We start from the raw sequence: 18906 nt of genomic DNA on the forward strand, positions 1-18906 counted from the left end.
GCGTACCATTTTTTCAAAACCAAATTCCGAAAAACGAAAAAAGGAAAAATAATGGACAGCAGGTTGCTGCAGCTCACAGGAGGCAATAGGGTGCGACCTAAATAATTGCCATCTCCAGAGATTGACACAACGTATTATGTAGCGAGTTAGGAGTATGTATTGGATTTTAGCCACACTTTTATAATAGCATGCATACTCTGCCTCAATGGTTGGTGTGGTTGGAAAATATCTATGGTGAATTCTCTAAGGTGTATTACGCCTCACGTGTTTTTTATTTTATTTTTACGTTGAGCGGCGATATCGAAAACAGGCCATTTACGTATTTAAAATTTTGTCGGGAGAAATTTGAGGCGAGAAAAGCGCAAAAATGTTCAAATGGCGGGGTTTCTTACTGCTTGAGCAACAAGCAAAGAGAAGCGCGCTCGGACAGCCCGGATTTTCCGATATGCGGAAAGTGCGGGGAGAAGAGGACTACTTGCCAATGGCCGAATAGCTGGAATTTGATTTCAAGCATTTTTAGTCAAAACAAACATCATCCGATATTTACTTAAACTATACTGCAAAATGCCCAGAGTATAAAAAGTAAAGCGACGCCGCTCTAGTGTTCCAAACACATTCAAATATTATTTCAAACGTTATTCCAACTGCCAAACATTTCCTTCACTTCTTCAACAATAGCAGCCCGCCACTTCATACAAAATGTCAAATAATACCAGCACAGCCATGGAGGCGGCCAAAGTGCTGCTCCAGCAATTTGTGACAGAGATGAAGACCATCGGAAATCAGGACCGTTTAATTCCAGCCGGATACACGCCAACATGGGCCGAGCGTACATGGTTTTCCCTCTTCCAGGGCCAAAACGAGGCAATAGTATTTGGTATCATATCGTTCATCATTCACCAGGCATTCTACTACGGCCGATACCTCCCGTACTGCATCTTTGACCGCATGCCATCGATGGTCAAGTACAAGCTCCAGCCAGACAAGCACATCACCGACGCACAGTGGTGGAAATGCGTCAACAGCCTGCTCGCCAGCCAGATCTTTGTGCAGCTCCCAATGATGATGTTCTTCCTGCCAGCTGCCAAAATGGTCGGATTTGACTGCGCCGCGCCGTTCCCGGAGTGGCAGAGGGTGGTCTTTCAGGTGTGCGTTTTCTTTATTTTCGAAGATTTCTACCATTACTGGGCGCACCGGCTGTTCCACTATGGCGTGTTTTACAAGAGGATTCACAAGGTGCATCATGAGCACACAGCACCATTTGGAATTGCCGCCGAGTATGCGCACCCTATAGAGACCGCTGTTTTGGGGCAGGGGACCATTGCTGGACCGCTGCTGTTCAATTTCTTTATCGAGCAGGTGCACATCACTACAATGCTGATCTGGATCGCTGCAAGGTTGTGCCAAACCGTCGAGGCGCACTGCGGTTACGACTTCCCGTGGTCGATGAGCCACTGGTTGCCGTTCTGGGCCGGCGCGTCACACCACGACTACCATCACATGGCCTTTGTTGACAACTTTGCATCCACTTTCCGCTGGTGGGACAGCCTCTTTGGCACTGATCGGCGATACCAGGCGTATGAAGCGCAACGGACCAGGAAGGTCAAGGCCGAGTGAAATGACAGCCACTTTTGTTTTTGCTTGGCAGTCCACAGCAAGGCAACATTTTTAAATATTTTTTTGTATAATTGACAATGTTTGGAAAAGAGACGATTATAACAAAAAATCAGACGTCGTAGTTCGAGGCGCTGACGTTGCCGCCACGGCCGGTCCAGTTGGTGTGGATGTAGGTGCCAGGTGTGGCCTCGAGCTCGTAGGTGTGGGCGCCAAAGTAGTCACGCTGGGCCTGCAGCATGTTGGCAGGCAAGCGGGCGGTGCGGTAGCCGTCGTAGAAGGACAGGGCGGTGCTGAGCGCGGGGACAGGGATACCGATCAGAGTGGCGGTGCTGATGGCATTGCGCCAGCCGGCCTGGGCGTTGGCAGTGGCCTTCTGGAAGAAAGGGTCGAAAAGCAGGCTCTCCAGATCCTTGTTGTTGTCAAAGGCGCTCTTAATGTCGCCGAGGAAGGCTGAGCGGATGATGCAGCCCCCGCGCCACATGAGGGCAATAGAGCCGTAGTTAAGGTTCCACTTGAACTGCTCCGAGGTCTCGCGCATGAGCATAAAGCCCTGTGCGTACGAGATGATTTTGGAGGCATACATGGCCTGCTCAAAGGCCTTGATCAGCTGGGCCTTATCGCCGGTGTAGGTGCTGTTGGAGGGACCAGCCAGAATCTTCGAGGCGCGCACGCGCTCGTCCTTGATCGACGACAGGCAGCGGGCAAAGACAGCCTCACCGATAAGGGTGACAGGCATACCGTAGTCCAGAGCGGCAATAGCGGTCCACTTTCCGGTTCCCTTCTGGCCAGCAGCATCGCGGATCTTCTCGAGCAGGGGCTCGCCGTCAGTGTCCTTGTAACGCAGGATGTCGGTGGAGATCTCAATAAGGAACGAGTCCAGAACGCCCTTGTTCCACTGAGCAAAGATATCGCCCTGCTCGTCGTTGGTGAGACCAACGCCGTTGCGGAAGACGTGGTAGACCTCGGAAATCAGCTGCATGTCTCCGTACTCAATGCCGTTGTGAACCATCTTGACAAAGTGTCCAGCACCGCCTTCGCCGACCCAGTCGCAGCACGCGGCACCGTCGGGGGCCTTGGCAGCGATGGCCTGGAAGATGGGCTTGAGATGGGGCCAGGCCTCCTTGTTGCCTCCGGGCATGAGGCTGGGGCCGTAGCGGGCGCCTTCCTCGCCGCCAGAAACACCACAGCCAACAAAGAGGATATTTTTGGCGGTCAGCGACTCGTAGCGACGCTGGGTATCGGGGTAATGAGAGTTGCCGCCGTCGATGATGATATCGCCCTCCTCGAGGTGGGGCAGCAAAGTATCAATAAACTTGTCGACGGCATCGCCGGCCTTGACAAGAAGCATGATCTTGCGGGGGCGCTTCAGCGTAGCGACAAACTCCTCGATAGAGTGGGCGCCAATGACCTCAGTGCCCTTGGCCTCGTTGGCCAGGAACTCATCGACCTTGGAGACAGTGCGGTTGAAGGCGCAAACCTTGAAACCGTGGTCGTTGATGTTAAGGATCAGGTTCTGACCCTACAGATGCGCGTGGTTTTAGAAAAAGCGGGGGGAAAAGTTTAAAGTTAGAATTGGATCGTGCGTGCGTGCATTGGGACGAGGGGGTGGCAAAAAGGGGGAGTCAACGGATAAACAATTTGCCACGATAGTGCGCTGCTTTATTCTCTTGAGAGCAAAATAAAGGAAGAAGGTGAGTGGTTTTGGTTGCCGGCACTTGAGAGAACAGCCAAGTGGATTTAGGAGAGGCGAGGTTTTAAAGCGAGCACGATACTTACCATGACAGCAAGGCCGATAAGGCCGAAATCAGCAACAGCAGAAGACATGACTGGGTGTTTACAAAAGTGAGATAATTAAGTGTAATATAATAAAAATATTTTACAGAGCAAATAAAAAGAAGAGGAGAGAAAGGCGAGCAAGCACAGAACAATGCCTATTTATTCACTACTGCTTCATATCTGAAGAATCAAAGTTTCTCATTTCCAGCTGTTCGCCTCTCTGACGAACCTAATCTGATTAATTACCTCGGTTGCAGCCGTGCAGCCTTCTCCGTACAGCAATCAACATCATCGTGTCGTGTGCGCTGCCTGCTGTACAAGTTTAGAACCATTGCTGTATGGCTTCGCTACCACCCATTTATTAATTTTAAAACACCCCCTATCCTGCTGACGATACAAAAATGCAAGCGTGGACATTGTAATCGCTGCCAAAAGTTTTGTGCTCGCCGCCCTAATCCCAGCATACAAACAAGCACCTCCGGCTGAGAGGTATATCCCCTGTTATCTTCGTCGGTGTTATTTGACCCAATGGAAAAGCCTGGATCACACACCTGCCATCCTAAAAAGTGTATGTTTTCCGCATGGGCGGAAGATCTCTGTCCGTGTTTGGAATACATAAATTGTTTAGAATGGCGTTTTTGTTTTGAAATGGCACAGGCAAGTGAAGTGCAAATAATAACTAAAAAAATTATATTGTCTAGACCAACAACTGGCATGATCAAAAATCACAATTTAATTGTTGCATGCGCATGCGCTTTCAACCAACATCACAGAAACGTGATGAGCACGGTCTTTTTTTTTGCAAGACCACAAAGCTCATGTTTCTGTGAAGCCAGCAATGTCAAATGCGCGATTTCAAGATATCGAAATTTTTAGAGCTGCTCGCCCAAAACAATCACCAGATTTTCAACGATGATGACTCAAATTGGTTGTTTTTATAGAAAAAAGGGATGATCGATTGACACCCGACACGTATACAAAAAATAAGAATGTAAAGTTGATTAGGCAGAGAGCTTCTCGCGCAGAATCTTGCGCAGCTTGACAGCGTCCGCGTTGAACTTTCGGATGCCGTCGCTCAGCTTCTCAGTGGCCATCTGGTCCTCGTTCAGGGCCCAGCGGAAGCTGACCTCGTCGAAGGAGACCTTCTCGAGGGCGTTGGCAGAAGCGGCAACCTCGGGCGAGAGCTTGCGAGGCAGATCGACTGTCTCCTTCTGCAGCTCGCCAAGCAGCTGGGGCGAGATGGTCAGGTAGTCGCAGCCGGCAAGCTCCTTGATCTCACCAGTGTTGCGGAACGACGCGCCCATGACAATGGTGTTGTAGCCGTGCTGCTTGTAGTAGTTGTAGATGGTCGAGACGCTCTCAACGCCGGGATCTTCGTGCGAAGCGTAGTTCTTGCCGGTGCTCTCCTTGTACCAGTCAAGAATGCGACCTACAAAGGGTGAGATGAGGGTGACACCGGCCTCAGCAGCGGCAACGGCCTGGGCAAATGAGAAGAGCAGGGTCAGGTTGCAGTGGATGCCGTGCTTGGTCTCAAGCTCGCGGGCGGCCTGGATGCCCTCCCAGGTGGAGGCAATCTTGATGAGGACACGCTCCTTGTCAATGCCGACAGACTTGTAGAGCTCAATGATCTCGAGTGCCTTGCGCACGTTGGTATCCTTGTCAAACGAGAACTGCGCGTCGACCTCGGTGGAGACGCGGCCAGGAACGATCGCCAATATCTTGGAGCCAAAGTTGACAAGCAGCTTGTCAAAGGCCTTTTCAACCTGGTCGTCAACGGTGGAAGCCTGAGTCTTGGCCCACTCGATGGCCTCATCGATAAGGTGGGCGTACTGGGCCTTACCGGAGGCGGCGAGAATCAGTGAGGGGTTGGTTGTGGCATCAGTGGGCTTGTATTGGGCGATGGAGTCAAAGTCGCCGGTATCGGCGACGACAGTGGTGTACTGCTTAAGCTGGTCGAGAACGGTGGAAGACATGCTGTGGAAAAAATGTGGGTTGAATAGTGATATGGGTTTCGGAGAAATGAAAAGAAAAAGTTAGATGAAGAGAGGTAAATGCAATGGTGCCGGCAAAGCTTGCTTTTTATACGAGGGCGTGCAGGCGAGTGAAGCGGGCTTGCATTACTGGTCGCCCTGGATGGCGTGTGCTTTTATTGAAGGAAATGCAATTGGGACGAGGGGACGTGGGAGGCTTTCCAATCACAGCATCGCACCGAGTGATTGGCCTGCGAGCGGCTCGAGAAAACGTGGAAATTATGCGTCATTGAAACTGGGTTGATCAAGCAATTATCATTCTCGGTAATCCGCGCAAGTGGAATGCTCGCAACTGCTTTTAACAAAATGTGAATGTGGGCATGTAAACACAATCTCAAAGGCTACTCTGCAGATTGGGGATTTGTTACAGTGCAGTTTATTGTGTTTTTCAAACATGATGCTGCAAATAAAGATTGCACTCAGGAGAACAAAGGTAGTGCATTAACTATTTTTGACAAAGGTAGGACAAAGGCAGCACACATATGAAACATTCATAAGCATTTAGCAACAAATTACTCTCTAACCAAACGAATATTGCTTTCTGCGCTGCTTACTGCTTTCCAGTACTTTTTTGTCATCGCTGATTAAGGATGGCGAAAAAGTCCCATCAGGCAAACGAAAGTGGAATCGTGACATGTCCGCAGTGCTGAACTTTTGCATCATTATCAATGACCTGCTTACAGGCGAGCAGTCCCCTTGTTTGTTTCCTCGAAAAGGCACCGCTCGAGTTGGCCGAACCCAAGTCTACTACAGCCACACCCAAGTTTTTATCCAAAACTTTGCCTAAGCCAAAGTCCAAGCTTCTCTTTGCAATGGGCGGCACAATAATTAATATATTCAACTATAGTGGATTGTTAACTCTAGTTTCTAAGCACGTTCTGGGTTGTTATGCAACCTGGATGAGAAATATGTCGATTTGCAGGATATTTTAATTTTTAGATGTTGGTAGTCTCATTATTTTCTTCAGTTTAGGATATAATATTAATATATTAAACGACATCTTATAGCTTTGACCAAATACGATACAGTTTACCACTAATGACAGTAGTTTTCAAAACTATGAAGCAACAGGCACCAAGGAAGAGACTCGACGATCCCCAAATGGTAATTGCCATGAACGAACCCGTTGGGCGATCAAACTTTTGGTATATTGCACCCTGCGACGGATTGCCAATGAGGATACCAATGGAGCACCATGCGTTCATAATGCCCATAGCTGTGGCAACCGCCTGCGTTCCAAAGAACTCCGTGAGCAGTGGTGGAGTAATAGAAATGTAGCTTGCAGAAATGAAGCCAAAGATAACTGCAAGTACGATATAAGCAACCATGCTCTTAACCGCTAACATAACGACTAAAATGAGGGTAGAACATATCAAATACGAAAAAATGACGAGGTTGATGGGGCCAATGGCCATGGCTACAAATGCCGCTACAATTCGGCCCACGGTGCTGCCAGCATTCATGTAGATAATTAGGTTAGTCGACGCCTGCTTGGTCTGTCCAAGCGCCAGTGCCGCCGTCGGGAGGCAGTACCAAATTACAAATGATCCAAGATTAATACATAACCCAGCCACGCCAGCGGCTGTCAACTGCTTATCCTTGGCAATGGCCACAAAGTTTACGCCGCCCTTGGGAATCGGTACGCGTCGTTTGTATAAGAGGCTTGCTGTTCCGCTGATACACAATATTATTAAGGCAAGAACCCGGAGAGCCCACTCGTATCCAATTGTATCCAGCAGTTTTTGTGTGATTGCGGTGAAAACCATACCACCAGCACCACAACCAGCAACAGTAATGGCGGTTGCCAATGGCCGGGTCTTGTCATGCCACTGCGCAGAAAGAGAAATAGATGGTGAGTATAAAAGCGCAGTGCCAATTCCAAACACAATACCTTGCGTCGAAACAACTTGCCAGAGAACATTGGTAAAAGACGTAAGTAAAATAGCAAGACTGCAGATGATTGCGTCAGCCAGAGATACCAAGCGGAAGCCAAACCTGTCAGTCAGTGGACCTGTGGCAATTGCTCCAACAAGCATAAAAAAGGTAATTGACGTACCAACCCAAGCAATATTTGCGGCGGACTCGTTGGGGTAGAGGAAGTTGATGTAATATGTGGAGAAAACGCCAAAGCTGTTGGCAATGCCAATGGTGCACATCATGTTTAGTGAGGCACATGCAACAATGACCCAAGCGTAAGCACAGCCAGCAGGGGCGTACTCTTCAATGTCAGTTATAGTTGGTGGCTTGGACAGATAATCCGGAGTGTCTTTGTCAAGCAATTGTATTTCTACAGACTTTTTCTCTAGATCAATATTGAAGGAGTTTGAGCGTGTGGTGCTCTGAGAACCTGCGGCATTATTAACTTGTGCCAGCATGAGTATTAGAAATAGGCTTTAAAATATTAATTATATAAGGTTTAAAATATTGAGTATTAAATTTATTGTAAATTTGTGGCTAAATGTATAAATATTGGTAGCATAAGTAAAATTAAAACGGGAGTTTATTGATGAATTGTCTGATGAATGCACAAAAAATTTAACGCCAGGGGGCTTGCCTTAAATAAGGTTAAGTGGGACAATGGTTGTTCCGTTTGAAGCACTACTCATTAAAAATGGATTGGTCGGTACTATTTTTGCTTTGTATTCTCCCTGGGTTTATGGCGGGGGGAACTCGTATCTGAAAATGTGGTGCAAGGCGCCACTTGGAAATAAAAAATTATTAATCAAGACTATGCATGGAATTTACAATGCAGAATTTGAAACAAAGAATTAGATGCATGTAGAGTATTCATCCGATCTACACTAAAATTGAAAAGCAGCGGCGAATAATTTTTTTCTGGAACTATACAATGATGGAGAACTCCCTGTAGAAAAAAGTATTGTACCATCCCACTATGTTGGGGGATCATGAGATCCGCTGATTTGAAACATGCTTTATTTTGTACACAGGGTTTTTGTTTGAATTGTAAAATACACAGCATCTTTTATTTTTAGATTCTCAAATGTATTATTTTAAATCTCATCAGTGTGTACTGAGTTTTAATCTACATGTTATTTAGCCTTAATTTTTACAAGTTTATTATTTTTTTACATTAATCGGTATTCAAATCAATACGTTTCAAATGGTCATTTTTTGTTAATGTCGTTTTGCTTGGGTTAATATTCAAAACCCAGTATAAAATATTTACAAAAAAATATGAACTTTCAATATATTATAACATGGTTTTACTGTTTTTTGGCCACACTTTTTTATGCCAATTTTTTTAATATTAAAAATGGAAACAACAGTCTAAAGTTTAGACCAAATACGGTAAGCGCTACCGCAAACAATAAGATATTTCAAGAGCACATACGTAGAGGCGGCTAGAAAAAGACTCAGTGATCCCCAAATGGTAATTGCCATGAATGAGCCCGTTGGGCGATCAAACTTTTGGTATATTGCACCCTGCGACGGATTGCCAATGAGGATACCAATGGAGCACCATGCGTTCATAATGCCCATAGCTGTGGCAACCGCCTGCGTTCCAAAGAACTCCGTGAGCAGTGGTGGAGTAATAGAAATGTAGCTTGCAGAAATGGCGCCAAAGATAACTGCAAGCACGATATAAGCAACCATGCTCTTAACCGCCAACATAACAACCAGGATGAGGATAGAACATACTAAATATGACGAGATGACGAGGTTGATTGGTCCAAGGGCCATGGCCGCGTAAGCGGCGATAATCCGGCCCACGGTGCTGCCAGCATTCATGTAGAGAATCAGATTGTTTGACGCCTGTTTAGTCTGACCGAGCGCTAGTGCCGCCGTCGGGAGGTAGTACCACAGCATGAATAGTCCGACGTTGACAAAGAAACCGGCCAAGCCGACCATAATTAGCCGCTTATCCCTAGCGATAGCCATGAAGTTCACACCACCCTTGGGAACAGATACTCGCCGCTTGTAGAAAAGACTGGCAGTTCCGCTGATGCACAGCAATATCAGGGCAAGGACACGAAGTGCCCACTTGTAGTCAATCGCATCCAGCAGTTTTTGTGTGATTGCGGTGAAAAGCATGCCACCAGCACCGCTTCCAGCAACAGTAATGGCAGTCGCCAATGGCCGGGTCTTGTCGTGCCACTGGGAAGGAAGCGAGCTTGAAGGCGAGAAAATGCAAGCGGCGCCAATGCCAAACATAATACCTTGTGTCAGAACAACCTGCCAGAGTGCGTTGGTAAAAGAGGCGAGAAGAAGTGCGAGGCTGCAAATGACAGCGCCGGTCAGAGACACCGAGCGGAAGCCAAACTTGTCGGTCAATGGGCCCGTGGTGATAGAGCCAATGAGCATGAAGAAAGTCATTGTTGTGCTGACCCAGGCGATGTTTCCAGCAGATACATTGGGGTAGAGGAAGTTGATGTAATATGTGGAGAAAACGCCAAAGCTGTTGGCAATGCCAATGGTGCACATCATGTTTAGTGAGGCACATGCAACAATAACCCAGGCGTATGTGCAGCCGGCAGGAGCATACTCTTCGACAATGTTTAAGGCAGATAGCTTGGACAAGGGGCCCGAGGCGTTGTCGTCGAGTGTTAATGTGTTAATGAGGCTATTTTCTAGACATCCTTTGCTGTAGGTAATCTCCATTATCTGGGCGGAACCTTTTTTGTCTATCTCGTCGCCTCCGGAATACATACTCATGGTGAAAAATTTAAAATATAGTAATAGTTATGTCGTAAAGTTAAAATTATATATATATATACAAACGGGTGTGAAAATGTTCAGGCAGAAATAGTAAAATTGATATGAATGTTTTTGATAAAATTTGAGCTTCTCAACCCCTTTAATACTTTTTGCAGATGTCGGTGATGGGCAAAAAAATGTTTGTGTTGCGATAGAAGACTTGTAAATTTGTAAACGTGCATATCATGGTTGGGGAAGCCAAACTCGGAGGAAATGACATGCATTTAGGTCCGTGGGACTGCGCATGCCTCTGCAAATCGAGATGATCAGTAAGATCGGCTACACCAAAAAAGGGTATAAAATTGATGATAATGGTTCTCAAGCAACTCTACAAAGAAATATTTTAAATCGAAAATGCAATTGTCTTTTGGTGATAGGGTTATCTGAAAGATATAAATGAGTGGTATTTTTTTGAAAGTAAAAAAACTCCGATTTACCAAGAAAATATGCGGACATGGTGGGCTTTACAAATTTGTTGTATTGTTACCTTTGTGGTATCAAGCGCTTTAGCGGATATGTAACTCAGAGCATTAAATACTGCCTTCAAGCTGCTTCAAGTTGTATCGCCAATAATGCGGGCAAAAACGCAATAAAAAGATTGGGGATAATCGGACACTGGTAATTTTTAAAAGAACGGTTATGCAAATATGTGTACAGACACACATTGGACAGGTCGATTGGGCGGCTCCTAGAATATTTCGTAATAAGGGGATGTATTCAGGTCCACAATAAAGTCCATGATAGGCAAGGTAGTGCGGTAGACATTCGGTATTACTCATTTATCATTGTTTTGTCATTTGTATTACTTGTTTGATTATCTCAATATATTTATTTTTCTCACTGGGCGGGTCGATTGGGTACACAGTATACTGATAAAAACAGGACCAGCGGCATTAAAACCTTTTGTTTTGATGACCGAATTCGATTGAAAGAAAGCGCGGTACCAGATGATACAATGTGGCTTTTTCCAAGGGCATGCTTTTCAGAAATATTATGTTTTTTGTTGTGGTGCTCTCAATTCGGATAAAATATTTCCTTACTCGGTAAAAAAAACAATGTTTCATGTTCAATTGGGCTTCTTATTGCCGCAGCAATCCCGTATCTTTCATCTGAATTTGTTCAATGAATAAACATGAATTTCGAAATAGGTGTTAAGAAACGAAATAATGATTAGGTTTAATTTTTTTGGTAAGGAACTTGGTAACTGATATCAAACAATTTTTGGTTTTAATTTTGTAACCGCTCAGATCAAACCGTTAAAAGCTTGTTGAACTTTTGGGTCAGATTTATTATTTCCCACCCCCTCATCCGTCACAATCTGATTGCAATTAGTCAGACTGGGCAGGTGGAAAGTGTGAACATGACGAATTGGCTCAATCGGATTTGTCATTAAATTATTTAGGCCATACAGAGCCTGGATCTCGGGAATTCTTCCCCCGATAACAAATTCGAAACCGACATGACAAAGTTTCTGACAATAGAAAAAAGAAGCAGTCCAATATAATACTTTTTCTTTCTTTCTTTCTTTTTTTGCTCTACTTTATTTTTGAAACCTTTTAATTTTTCTTACGATATACACATAAAACGATCATACAGACATGACACCAGCACAAGTGAACAGTGTGGACTTTGCGACACGGACGTCCGATATTGGCGCCAATGTTGATGTGGCAGCGTCGCAGTTTGACACAATTGAGTCAGCTTTAGAGGCAATTCGTAAGTATACCTGACAAAAACCCAAGCAAAAAGCTACTCTTATCTTGAGCGGCTGTGGATTAAAGAAAAGGTGATTTGCATGTGATTGATGACAAAAAAACTAAATCCACTGCTTGATGAATAAAAAAACAGGATCCGGCCAAGGAGTGGTGGTAATGGATAACGAGGACCGCGAGAACGAGGGGGATCTGATATTCGCTGCAGAAAAAGCCACACCATCCCTACTGGCATTTACGATCCGGTACAGCAGCGGGTACATCTGCGTAGGGATGGATCCCGACCGACTAGATGAGCTCGACCTTCCACTGATGGTCAAGAACAACACGGATCCGCTGCGCACACAGTACACTGTGACGGTGGATGCAGCCCTGGGGATCACAACGGGTATTTCAGCGCACGATCGCAGCAGAACGATCCAGGTTCTGGGAGACTTTACGAATAAGGATCCGTTGTCTTTGAGACGGCCCGGGCATGTGCTGCCGCTGAGGGCGCGGAAGGGCGGCGTGGTTGAGAGAGGCGGGCATACGGAAGCGGCGGTGGATTTGACTAGACTGGCAGGTATGAATCCGGCTGGTGTGCTGTGTGAGCTGATGAACGATGATGGAACGATGAAGCGGAGGGGTGACTGCATGGCGTTTGCCAGGGAGCACGGGCTAAAGATCATTACGATCAACGACCTGGTCGCATACCGCAAGACACATGGCGTCTAGAAGAGAAACAACTGTGACTAGTTTCATATATTAATGAGGTTTATTTGTTGAGAGAAAATCAAATGCTATTCCCCACAAGCAAGAACAAACGATGGATCGAGCGGTGCATATGTGGACCGAGCATGTGCGATAAAAAATGCGAGGCATGATTGATATTTGACTTACTATGAGCACGCATTATTCCAAACCCGTTCTTGTTCGGTCGGTCCAGAGCATCCAGGCGGCAGACCTGCTGCCGGCCAACGCAGGGCGGGCGTCGCGGGTGCACGCGCTGATCAACGCACTAGGGCTGAAGGACAGCGTGCAGATTGAGGCGGCGCGGGCGGCTACGGACGAAGAGCTGTGCATGTTCCACTCGGCAGAGTACGTGCGCGCCGTATGCTACGGTGAATCAGACAGTAGTGACGATGACAATGACGATGACAATGGGGATGGCAAAGCTGGCAGCGATGAGAGCGACTTTGGACTTGTGCATGGCTGCAGCAGGTTTGTCGGTATGGCCTCGCACGTGCGCTACGCAGCAGGCGGCACCCTGGTGGCTGCCGAAGCGCTAATCACAGGGCGCACGCGCACCGCATTGCACTGGGAGGGCGGGCGACACCACGGACGGCGCGCACGGGCCGCCGGGTTCTGCTACATCAACGACGCAGTCTTGGGCATCCTGCGGCTGCAACAACGGTTTAGCCGCATTCTCTACATTGACCTGGATCTGCACCACGGTGACGGCGTGCAGCTGGCGTTCGAGCATAGTGCTAGGGTGACAACGCTCTCATTGCACCATGCCTCGCGCGGGTTCTACCCGGGCACCGGGCTTGCGTGCGTTGAGGGCCGTGGCCGCGGACAGCGCAGAAGCATTAATGTGAATCTGCAGCCTGGCGCCAGAGATGGGACGTTTACTGGGGCGTATTCTGCGGTTGGCGAGCTGGTCGTGGAGCGGTTTGCGCCGGACGCCGTGGTGCTGCAGTGCGGGTGCGATGGGCTGGCCGGCGATCCGCACAAGGTGTTTAATCTGACGACCGACGCCTACGCTGAGTGCCTCAGGGTGGCTATGGCGTGGGCAAGGCCCTTGCTGGTGTTGGGTGGCGGGGGGTACAGCCACTCGGACTGCGCCAGGTGCTGGGCGCGGCTCACTGCGGTGGCATGCGGCAGAGGTAGTGATGTGCCGGCGGACGTGCCTGAGCATGAGTTTTTGGGCGAGTACGGACCCGGGTTTGAAATGGCGGTCGATGCGATGCGCGTGGCTGACGAGAACTCGGCTGAATCGGTGCGCGCCATCGTGGACGCAATCGCCGGGCAGCTCGGATGAGCCGAGTCGAACGTGTTTAGTAAGGGGGGGGAGAGAGATCGATGATCCAAATGCGCGTAGAGAAAAAAAGCGTGTCTGCACTTTTATTCTCTAGTTTATTTTTTATTTGTTTGTTGCATTCAGGCTGTGATTCCACAATTACCAATTATAAGCACTACAATTCATTTGGTCACTCACTCACACAATTCAATTTATTTTAATGCTCACATCACCCAGCGTTCGCGCCAGCCGGCGCCGACAGGCCGAAGGCACTGTGGACGACGCGCGCAAAAAGCAGGCGACCGGGGCACGGCGGCCGGCGTGGCTAGCGCCCCTCGAGCAGCAGCAGCAGACGGGGCAGCATGCGGCGGAACACATTGACGCAGACGACAGCGATGACAGCGAGTCGGCACAATCGTCGGTGCTGCTGCAGGGCGACAGGCACGCAGTGTACGCTTCAGGCGCGCTTCCCGACGAGGCAGCGGCGCTGGTTGCGGCGGCGCGAGCGTGCGGCGCAGCGGTGGCCAGCGGCGCGTCGGAGCACTTTGCGTTTGTGGCGACAGCGGCCGAGTGCGTCGTGTGGTCGCTGGCGCGGTCGGCGCTGGGCAGCGGCGTGCACCGGCTGGAGATGCCGGGCGGCGGCAGCGGCGAGGCGCCGGTGGTGGTGCTGATTGGCGGCGGCGCGGGCGACGTCGGCGTGCTGGCGTGCAGCGGCGGCGGGCGGCTGCGGCTGTGGGCGCGCGTGGTGTTTGGGCTCGGCGGCGCCGCGCGGTTCCGCTCGGCCGACCTCGGCGACGGGCTGCGCGGCGACGTGTGCGAGCGCGCGCTGCTAGTGCACAGCGACCTGGCCGTGGTGGCCACGCGCCGCGGGCGGCTGTTCCAGGTGGCGCTGGGCGGCGGCGAGCTGCACGCGCGCCAGCTCAGCCGCAGCCGCAGTGCGGAGGCTGGCGGGTCGCTGCTGGGCGCGGTCGCGGCGCTGCTGGGCGGCGGCTCGGGCGGCTCGGGCGGCTCGGGCGGCGATGTGCTCGTGGGGCTGGCGGCCGGCGCGCGCACGGAGCTGCGGCAGTCGCGCGAGGTGCTGCTGCTGACGCGCACGCGGCTGGTCAAGTGGGTCGTGTCGCGCGCGCACGGCGACCGGCTGTTGTTCTCGGCCGACGTCGCGCGCACGCTGCGCCAGGCCGCCGCGGCGCGCTTTGGCGCCGACGCCGACGTCGAGCTTCTGGACGTCGCGGCGACGCACGCCGGCGACGTCTGCGTGCTGGTTGCGCTGCACACGGCGCGCCGCTCGATGGCCGCGCTCGCGCTGCTAAGCGCCCCGCACGTGTCGGCCGAGCCGGCCGTGGCTGCGCTGTGGCCGCTGGCTACTGCGCTCGACACCAGCTCGCTGCGCCTGGCGCTGCCGGCCGGCGGCCCGGCGCTGTTCGTCGTGGCGCCGCGCGCTGTGGTCGTGGGCGTGCTGCCGCCGGCCGCCGGCGCCGCGCGCCTGGCGCTCGAGGCCGCAGTGTCCTTCCGCGGCGCCGTTCTGGGCTTCGGCGCCGGCGCGGACGCTGCGCTGGCGCTGGTGTGCGCCGGCGCCGGCGCCGGCGTGCTGCGCGTGGCGGTGGACGTGGCGTTCAGGCAGGCGGACGTCGATGCGGCGCCCGCGCGGGAGGATGCCGAGGCCGACGAGCTGCCCGGCGAGCAGTGGCCCCGGCCGGCCACTTGCGCCGGCTCGTCGGCCGACTCGCTGGCGGCGCAGACGCGCGCGTTCACAGCGCAGCTCGAGCAGGCGGTGTTTTTCGGCAGCGACTCCAGCCCGCTGGCGTTCGCCATTGCGTCGTCGGCGCCGGGCGAGGACGCTGCGCTGCAGGCGGCGGCGTTGCACGTGTCGCAGTCGGTCCTCGACGGGTCGTCGCGGCTCGTGGCCGACCGCCTGGACCTGGGCGCGCTCCTGCGCGAGCGCCTCCGCCGCGCGCACGCCGTCATGCGCGTGCTGGCGGCCAACGGGCTGGCGGCCAAGGTGTCTGCCGCGGCGCGCGCCCAGCTGTGCGCAGCGGCCGAGCAGCTCGCTGCGGCGTCGGCGCTGTGGGCGCACCAGAACACCGCGTGGGCGCACCAGAGCGGCGCCGCGGCGCGCGAGGGCTCCGCCGCGGCGCAGCTGCTGCCCAACGCCGCCGCCGCCTTCCTTGAGGCGCGCGGGCTGCGTGCGCGCGACGCGCTGCGCGAGCTGCTGCGGCACCACACGGCGGCGCTGGGCGCGCTGCTGGCGTTTGTGCACGGCCGCGAGCCGGTGCTGCGGCGCGCGCTGGAGGTCAGCGAGCGCGGCGCCAGCGAGAGCCGCCTGGTCGCCTACGAGGCGTCGCGCATCGTGGCGGCCGCGCTGCACGCCGCGCTGCGCTACCGCTTTGCACACGCCGAGCTGTACGCCGTGCCCGCCGACCTGGCGCCCGAGCACTGGACGGCTGCGGCGCCCGTCGTGGACCTGCTGGAGGGCCGCCTGGAGGCCACGTACGCGCTGTGCCGCGACCTCAGCGCGCGCCACTGCGCCGCCATCTACGAGCGCATCGAGAAGGCCGCGCTGCCCGGAGACGACGCCGCCGACGGCTCGCGCCTGTCGGTGTTTGACGACGCCGTCAGCGCCAGCTTCACCGGCGAGGCCGAGTCGGACACGGAGGCGGGGGCGGAGCCCGATGACCTCGCCAGCGACGACGACCCCTACGCGTCGCCCGCGGCGCTGCTGCGCGACTGCGTCAACCTCATGGGCCCGCTGGCCAACCTGTGCTTCCGCGCCTTCCTCGACCGCATCGCGTCCCTGCGGCATGCGCAGTCGCCCGGCGCCGACGCCGTGTGCCGCCGCTATGACGTTGTGCGCCCGCGCTTCCTGCTGAGCCTGGTGCCCCTGGCGCGCGCGCCCGTGGCCTTCCGCCTGGCCGAAGAGTACTGCGACTTGGCAACGCTGGTCGCCCTGGTCTTTGCCACCGATGCCGCCAATGCCGCCGAGCACTTGCGCAACTACGTCGGCCAGTTCGGCGCTGCCTTTGGGCGCACGCTGCTGGCCTACTACGAGCGCCGCAGGGCCTGGGCCAGCCTGCTGTACACGCAGGACAGCGCCTTCGATGCATGGCTCAAGGAGTACATTGACGAGCGCGAGCAGGAGGTGCCCCACGGCCCGATGGCGCAGATCGGCTGGATCCACGACGTCAAGGTCAGCGACTTTGGCGCCGCTGCTGGTAAGCTTGCGCGCGCCGCCCTAGACTCCGACGAGGTGTCGCAGACCCGCACGCTGCTCAGCCTGAGCAAGCTGGCCTTTGTCATTGCTGACGCTGCGAGCAGCGACCGGTCCGACTCTGGCACCGGCGACCAGCTGGCCTCTGAGGCGCGCACCCGCCTAGAGGATGCCCTGGAGCTGTGCGAGGTGCAGGAGTCCCTGCAGGGGTTCTTTGCCCAGGTGGCCGCCGTCGCTTTGCCTCTGGGCGCTGAGGACGCCATTGAGCGGTCCGCGCTGGATGCCGCCATGCGGACGACAACGCCGGAGCTGCGCCACGAACGCCCTGCGCTGTACACCGCCTACTGCGACCTCCTCGGCCGCTCACTGGGCGGCCGCACGCTCGACATCGAGGATATCCTGGACTTACTGACCTTCCCCGATAACATCACCGTTGACTCGGACCTTATGCGCGACCGTCACTGCTTGGCCGTGGATATTCTTAGCCGCACTAACCATACGATCTCCGCTTCAGCTCGGAACGCTGCTTTGCGCACTATCTGGCGCCGCGTCTTTATATCCGATAACTGGGCTGCGCTTCAGCCTGTTTTGTCCGCGCCTAATGTTCCTGATAAGCTGTTACGCTCTAACCTGCGTGCTACCGAGCTTTACCATATTCTTCGTTCGTGTTTGGCTGTTCGGGAGCTGCCTTACCCGGACTGCTTTATTTCGCCCACTGAGGCTTTTGCCCTGGACGAGGACCTTGAGCATTTCGACGATAACAAGAATATTGTTGCTGCGGATAATGGGCCCCCATCGCCTTCTACTTCCCGGGTCTTGTTGTTGTCGGGTGATTATATTGTTGAGAATAATCGCTTGCAAGGGGCGGTTGAGCATGGGTTGTCGAGATACTTTGAGGAGATTATGCGGATGGTTGCGGATGAGTCGAGCACGCCAAAGAGCCAATTCTCGAGAACTGGCTCGAGTTCAGAGTCGGTTGATAGAAGCATGGATGAGGCTAGTGAACCTGCCGAGGCTGAAGTGGATGGGGACGATGTCCAGGACGTTAACATGGATTCTGACTGAATCAACAAAATCATTATTACTATTATTATTGTTATTACACATTTATTATCTCAATTTAAAGTTTTAAAATTAAAATAATTTTATAATATCAGCTTGATGCTGCGCACAGACCGGGGCGGGCAATTCTTAAAAGTCTCCTCCTCCCAAGATCGTCTGGGTTTTGGCGGCTGTGGCGTCGGACCGCCAAAAACAATATTAAAAAGACGGAAATCACAAGCGGGGGGTAGCTAACTGCACATTTTTGCATTTTTGCGGTGCTTGGATGCTTCTACACGTGACGCATGATTTTGTTTTAATTAGCAGGCGTGATTATTGGCTGTTGTTTGAATGGCTTGCGAAGAGCGCTGCAGCGTACCATCACACGCTTGCAATTTATTTCTTTTTGTTCCCGCGCTTTTGCTGCTTTGCCAGCGCACAGCCAATCGCATCGTTTGCAGCCAGGCAGGGGACGAAAAAAGTAAGCAAAGTGACACACACACACATTCTCATTTCTTTTTTGCAGCGATTTTCCTTGCATTTCGGCCAGCTTCCATCACATAACATATAATTTCCCCCTTCTTTTTTCTCTCTTTTTCCCCATCGCATTTTTCTTTCAATTTTGAAAATTTCCAGCGCCAAAAAGGAACAGAACGCCAAAACAGCAAAAAACAATAAAAAAAAAAGTTCCCAAATTGCCACTGCCAGAGCCACTATCCGCGCTCCTTTTCCATTGCTTTTTTATTGCACTTTATTTATTGTCTTTCATTTCAATCGAGCACGTACTTTTTTTCGGCTCTTTGCTCACTG

The 18906-nt window shown here is 52.2% G+C and overlaps 8 protein-coding genes across 8 annotated transcripts; 4 read left to right on the forward strand and 4 right to left on the reverse strand.

Annotated features, from left to right (window-relative positions):
- The first annotated feature begins 542 nt into the window (after window positions 1–542).
- BX661DRAFT_178500 (fatty acid hydroxylase superfamily-domain-containing protein) lies at window positions 543–1695 on the forward strand. Its single transcript, XM_051534934.1, has one exon. It carries the CDS (start codon window positions 700–702, stop codon window positions 1615–1617), a length of 918 nt encoding a protein of 305 aa, XP_051393884.1. The 5' UTR covers window positions 543–699; the 3' UTR covers window positions 1618–1695.
- On the reverse strand, window positions 1696–3526 carry BX661DRAFT_178501 (6-phosphogluconate dehydrogenase, decarboxylating). Its single transcript, XM_051534935.1, has 2 exons — window positions 3394–3526; window positions 1696–3136 (listed from the first exon to the last, which is right to left on the reverse strand). The coding sequence occupies exons 1-2, from the start codon at window positions 3439–3441 to the stop codon at window positions 1727–1729; spliced, it is 1458 nt and encodes a 485-aa protein (XP_051393885.1). The 5' UTR covers window positions 3442–3526; the 3' UTR covers window positions 1696–1726.
- A 761-nt stretch (window positions 3527–4287) lies between these two features.
- Window positions 4288–5551, reverse strand: BX661DRAFT_76327 (transaldolase-like protein). The gene has a single exon (XM_051539466.1). It carries the CDS (start codon window positions 5364–5366, stop codon window positions 4395–4397), a length of 972 nt encoding a protein of 323 aa, XP_051393886.1. The 5' UTR covers window positions 5367–5551; the 3' UTR covers window positions 4288–4394.
- An 873-nt stretch (window positions 5552–6424) lies between these two features.
- On the reverse strand, window positions 6425–7929 carry BX661DRAFT_160927 (major facilitator superfamily domain-containing protein; the record flags this gene model as incomplete). The annotated part of the gene is made up of 1 exon (XM_051533305.1): window positions 6425–7929. The coding sequence occupies exon 1, from the start codon at window positions 7796–7798 to the stop codon at window positions 6425–6427; it is 1374 nt and encodes a 457-aa protein (XP_051393887.1). The 5' UTR covers window positions 7799–7929.
- A 721-nt stretch (window positions 7930–8650) lies between these two features.
- On the reverse strand, window positions 8651–9932 carry BX661DRAFT_178506 (major facilitator superfamily domain-containing protein). The gene has a single exon (XM_051534936.1). It carries the CDS (start codon window positions 9867–9869, stop codon window positions 8712–8714), a length of 1158 nt encoding a protein of 385 aa, XP_051393888.1. The 5' UTR covers window positions 9870–9932; the 3' UTR covers window positions 8651–8711.
- Window positions 9933–11677: 1745 nt separating this feature from the next.
- BX661DRAFT_160935 (3,4-dihydroxy-2-butanone-4-phosphate synthase) lies at window positions 11678–12951 on the forward strand. The gene is made up of 2 exons (XM_051533306.1): window positions 11678–11855; window positions 11988–12951. Exons 1-2 carry the CDS (start codon window positions 11738–11740, stop codon window positions 12563–12565), a joined length of 696 nt encoding a protein of 231 aa, XP_051393889.1. The 5' UTR covers window positions 11678–11737; the 3' UTR covers window positions 12566–12951.
- BX661DRAFT_140486 (histone deacetylase 8) lies at window positions 12732–13871 on the forward strand (the record flags this gene model as incomplete). Its single annotated transcript, XM_051532845.1, has 2 exons — window positions 12732–12951; window positions 13006–13871. The coding sequence occupies 2 exons, from the start codon at window positions 12732–12734 to the stop codon at window positions 13869–13871; spliced, it is 1086 nt and encodes a 361-aa protein (XP_051393890.1).
- Window positions 13872–14070: 199 nt separating this feature from the next.
- BX661DRAFT_196691 (Non-repetitive/WGA-negative nucleoporin C-terminal-domain-containing protein) lies at window positions 14071–18120 on the forward strand (the record flags this gene model as incomplete). The annotated part of the gene is made up of 1 exon (XM_051538067.1): window positions 14071–18120. The coding sequence occupies one exon, from the start codon at window positions 14071–14073 to the stop codon at window positions 18118–18120; it is 4050 nt and encodes a 1349-aa protein (XP_051393891.1).
- Window positions 18121–18906: the final 786 nt, after the last annotated feature.

Source organism: Kickxella alabastrina, assembly GCF_025024165.1.
Source record: "Kickxella alabastrina strain RSA 675 chromosome Unknown BX661scaffold_4, whole genome shotgun sequence".
Lineage (NCBI taxonomy): Eukaryota > Fungi > Kickxellomycota > Kickxellomycetes > Kickxellales > Kickxellaceae > Kickxella > Kickxella alabastrina.

What these genes read in the sequence shown, in the direction of transcription:
- BX661DRAFT_178500 (XM_051534934.1), top strand. Translation starts at nt 700, where the DNA reads ATGTCAAATAATACCAGCACAGCCATGGAGGCGGCCAAAGTGCTGCTC.
- BX661DRAFT_178501 (XM_051534935.1), bottom strand. Translation starts at nt 3,441, where the DNA reads ATGTCTTCTGCTGTTGCTGATTTCGGCCTTATCGGCCTTGCTGTCATG. An exon ending in TTATCGGCCTTGCTGTCATG is followed by an intron (nt 3,137 to 3,393) that starts GTAAGTATCGTG and finishes GCGCATCTGTAG; the next exon opens with GGTCAGAACCTGATCCTTAA.
- BX661DRAFT_76327 (XM_051539466.1), bottom strand. Translation starts at nt 5,366, where the DNA reads ATGTCTTCCACCGTTCTCGACCAGCTTAAGCAGTACACCACTGTCGTC.
- BX661DRAFT_178506 (XM_051534936.1), bottom strand. Translation starts at nt 9,869, where the DNA reads ATGATGTGCACCATTGGCATTGCCAACAGCTTTGGCGTTTTCTCCACA.
- BX661DRAFT_160935 (XM_051533306.1), top strand. Translation starts at nt 11,738, where the DNA reads ATGACACCAGCACAAGTGAACAGTGTGGACTTTGCGACACGGACGTCC. An exon ending in GTCAGCTTTAGAGGCAATTC is followed by an intron (nt 11,856 to 11,987) that starts GTAAGTATACCT and finishes ATAAAAAAACAG; the next exon opens with GATCCGGCCAAGGAGTGGTG.